The 3,001-nt window shown below is 42.6% G+C and overlaps 1 protein-coding gene across 1 annotated transcript; it reads right to left on the bottom strand.

Moving 5' to 3' along the window:
* Positions 1-239: 239 nt before the first annotated feature.
* On the bottom strand, positions 240-2,661 carry LOC124675753 (obtusifoliol 14-alpha demethylase-like). Its single transcript, XM_047211833.1, has 2 exons — positions 2,197-2,661; positions 240-1,238 (listed from the first exon to the last, which is right to left on the bottom strand). Exons 1-2 carry the CDS (start codon positions 2,659-2,661, stop codon positions 240-242), a joined length of 1,464 nt encoding a protein of 487 aa, XP_047067789.1.
* Between the last annotated feature and the right edge of the window lie 340 nt (positions 2,662-3,001).

The following is a 3,001-nucleotide window of genomic DNA, read 5'->3' as shown; positions in this document are numbered from 1 at the left end:
CCATATCGGCATCACATCAATGGAAAAGTTAATGAGAAATGTAGGTAAACACAAACATAAACTTTTCTCATTGACAAAGTATAACAAAACAGGGCCGATTGGCCAAATGTTTGAAAAAAAGGTTCAAGTGATGGTAAACACTGAACTGAATATGACAAGGGCTTAATATGAACACCTCCATACAGATATGTGAAAAACTTCTTGCAAGATATATGTTTGCTGGGCAGATGAAATCTTTATTAGTTGGTTGGCAGACGACGTCTCTTGTAGCTTACCATGACTTTCCCTTTAGGCTCTGGCAGAAACTTGGTCCAATCTGGCTTGGGAAATGGAGAAATCAGCTCCATTTCAAAATTCCTCAGCAAATAGCTGAATATAATTTTGATTTGCATGTATGCATAAGCCTCTCCACCACACGCATGCCTTCCACCACCGAAAGATGTGTAGGAGAATTTCCCACCAACTTTGTCCTCCTCCCTTCCGGGACGAAACCGATTTGGATCATACACTTCAGGATCCTTGTAAATGTGTGGCAACTTACCATTCACCATAACAAGGTTTACTAAGGTGTGACCTCTCGAAACACCATATTCCATGCCCTCTTTTGTACGCACGGTGATGTCCTTCTTTACCTGGCGGACCAACGTTGGGAGCGCAGGGTGCAACCGTGCCGCCTCCTTGATGCAGCTATGCAGGATGCCCATCTCTGATATGACACTGTAGTCTATCTTCTCACTGTGTTTACTGATTATTTCCTTTTGCTCCTCTAAAGCTGCATTAAAAGACTTTGCATGGCTCAAAAGGCAAGCTGCAGTCCATGTCGTAGTCATTGCACTTGTGTGTTTTCCAGCAAAAATCAAGCCGAGTATCATCTGGCTGACCTCTCGTTCATTTGTGCCATGGCCATCTTTATATGTTGAATCAATAAAACGCTGGAGGACATCTTCCTCCACACGGTTGAAGCTCTTACGTGACCTCACAACGTCAGCCAGAATACCTGTAAGCTTCATCTGTGCTCTGTCACGCCGGCGGTTCACTGGAGTTGGCATGTATGGGAACATGAAGCTGACAAAGTTCACCCCTTCCTCTATTTGATGATACAATGTGCAGAACTGGCCGAACATCTTCTCACGGACCTCTTTTCCAACAAGGCATCGGCTTGAGATCAGCATCAGTAGCTCCTCAAACTCATACTTGAGGTCAACAACCCCTTCTTCTTTCCATTTGGCAAAGAAGCTCTGTGGAATACAAAAGCACTATTAGGCTAGCTGTCAGTTAAGTCGAAATTCTCCATAACGTACATGCACCACACGACCACAGATTTATGAACCTTGTACACGATTTATAAACACAAGTAGTACACGAGATGCTTCTGCAGTACATGATGATATTGTTTGCTTTGCACTCTGTGTAAGCTAATTGTTGAACAAGACAATGTAATCTTTGTAGCTCATGATGCTTCTGCAGTTCTGCAGTACATGATGATATTTGTTTGCTTTGCACTCTCTCTCCTTTTCTGGGCTTACTAGAAATTGCAGCGCGACCAAGGTACGAAATTACTGGCTTCTCATCTTGTACCTATGCACCAACCAGATGATTGTTTAGATTTTTTAGTTAAGGATGGCTATTAAGAAGGGCAACGAACATGCATATCCGGTTGGTTTGCATGCGCAGGGAACATAGAAAAAAAAGGCCCGGTTTCCTTTTCACATGCATGAGACAGTTTCACGCATCCTAAAGAAAAGGAGAGAGAGAGCCACGCGGTGTGGCTAGAGTAATTATAGGAGTCAATTAATTAGGTAACTAAATAAAAGTGGGCCTTACTTTTTAGGTGTTTTGAAACAAATAGATTTTTATTAGGAGCCCAGAATACCGGACCGGAGGGTGTACTTAGTTTTCAGCTTGCCCGAGTTTATGTAGAGTATAATCAATATGTAGCAAATAAATTAATTAATGAAAGCTTCTGGAATTTTTTTTGAATAATCCATGAAACAGTGTCTAGGAGGAACTAGAAACACTATTGATATAGTAGAAGGAGGACTTGGCGTGACAATTCCAGAATTCGTCCCTCACAGGAATCGAACTCTGGTCGTTAGGGTGCGCCACTGCGACCCTAACCACTGGGCTAAGCCCACGTCGTCTTTTGAATAATCCATGTGTTAAAAATTAGCCACACTGGGTTAATTTGGTATTTACCTCAACTTCTTCAAGCATGGGATCAACATAGCTTCTGAGTTGTGCGGGCCTTAGAGACTCAACAAAGAAGCGAGTCTGCTCCATTCGAGTAGCGTAATCTACCGCGAAGCCCATCTCGCTTCCAAACATGGGCACGGTGAACTCATTTGTATTTCCTTGTGTAACTTCTGACTCCGAGCCTTGGAAGAAAACAGTTGATGCCTCCTGCCCAACCAAGAAGGTTGTCCTTTTCCAGAGAAAACTGACCGTGAATGCACTGCCAAGCTTGTTATACAGATAATGCATTGTAGCTTCAGGGCCCTTTGTAAGCAGACTAGGTAAAATTCCCAGAACAGTCACCTCAGGCGGAGGTGGGAGTGTACACAGATGATCATTGGTAGTTCTCCTACTTGCAATCTTTGTAAGAACTGCAGTGATTAGAAAAAGTGCTATGGAGAACCAGACGGCGCTAACTTGCAGCTCCATGTTGTTTTAGTTCCTAGGTGCCCGAGCGCGGTCAGATTGGCAGTAGAGAACCTGAAGATCATGCATCTGAAGTTAAAGCGGTTGATTATCACTGGATAAATTACAATAATGTACCTTTGTGAGTAAACCAACATAATAGGACGAACCTATCAATTTGAGATGATTAACTCCCTCTAGAATAAACGCAAGGCAACCCAAATATCTTATTTATCGTATCCAAAAATAATTGTGGATTATTCACAAATCACAAGTCATGAGGAGAAACAGGGCATTATTACCGATCATTTCCTAAAGATCAATACGGAAGGTTCCCTCGAATCAAATGATTCAAGCTGGCTGA

This window comes from Lolium rigidum, chromosome 1 (genome assembly GCF_022539505.1).
Source record: "Lolium rigidum isolate FL_2022 chromosome 1, APGP_CSIRO_Lrig_0.1, whole genome shotgun sequence".
In the NCBI taxonomy this organism is placed as follows: Eukaryota; Viridiplantae; Streptophyta; class Magnoliopsida; order Poales; family Poaceae; genus Lolium; species Lolium rigidum.
Note: the sequence above shows the minus strand (reverse complement) of the source record. Positions and strands in the feature narration are given on the sequence as shown.

What these genes read in the sequence shown, in the direction of transcription:
- LOC124675753 (XM_047211833.1), bottom strand. Translation starts at nt 2,661, where the DNA reads ATGGAGCTGCAAGTTAGCGCCGTCTGGTTCTCCATAGCACTTTTTCTA. An exon ending in CCATGCTTGAAGAAGTTGAG is followed by an intron (nt 1,239 to 2,196) that starts GTAAATACCAAA and finishes TGTATTCCACAG; the next exon opens with AGCTTCTTTGCCAAATGGAA.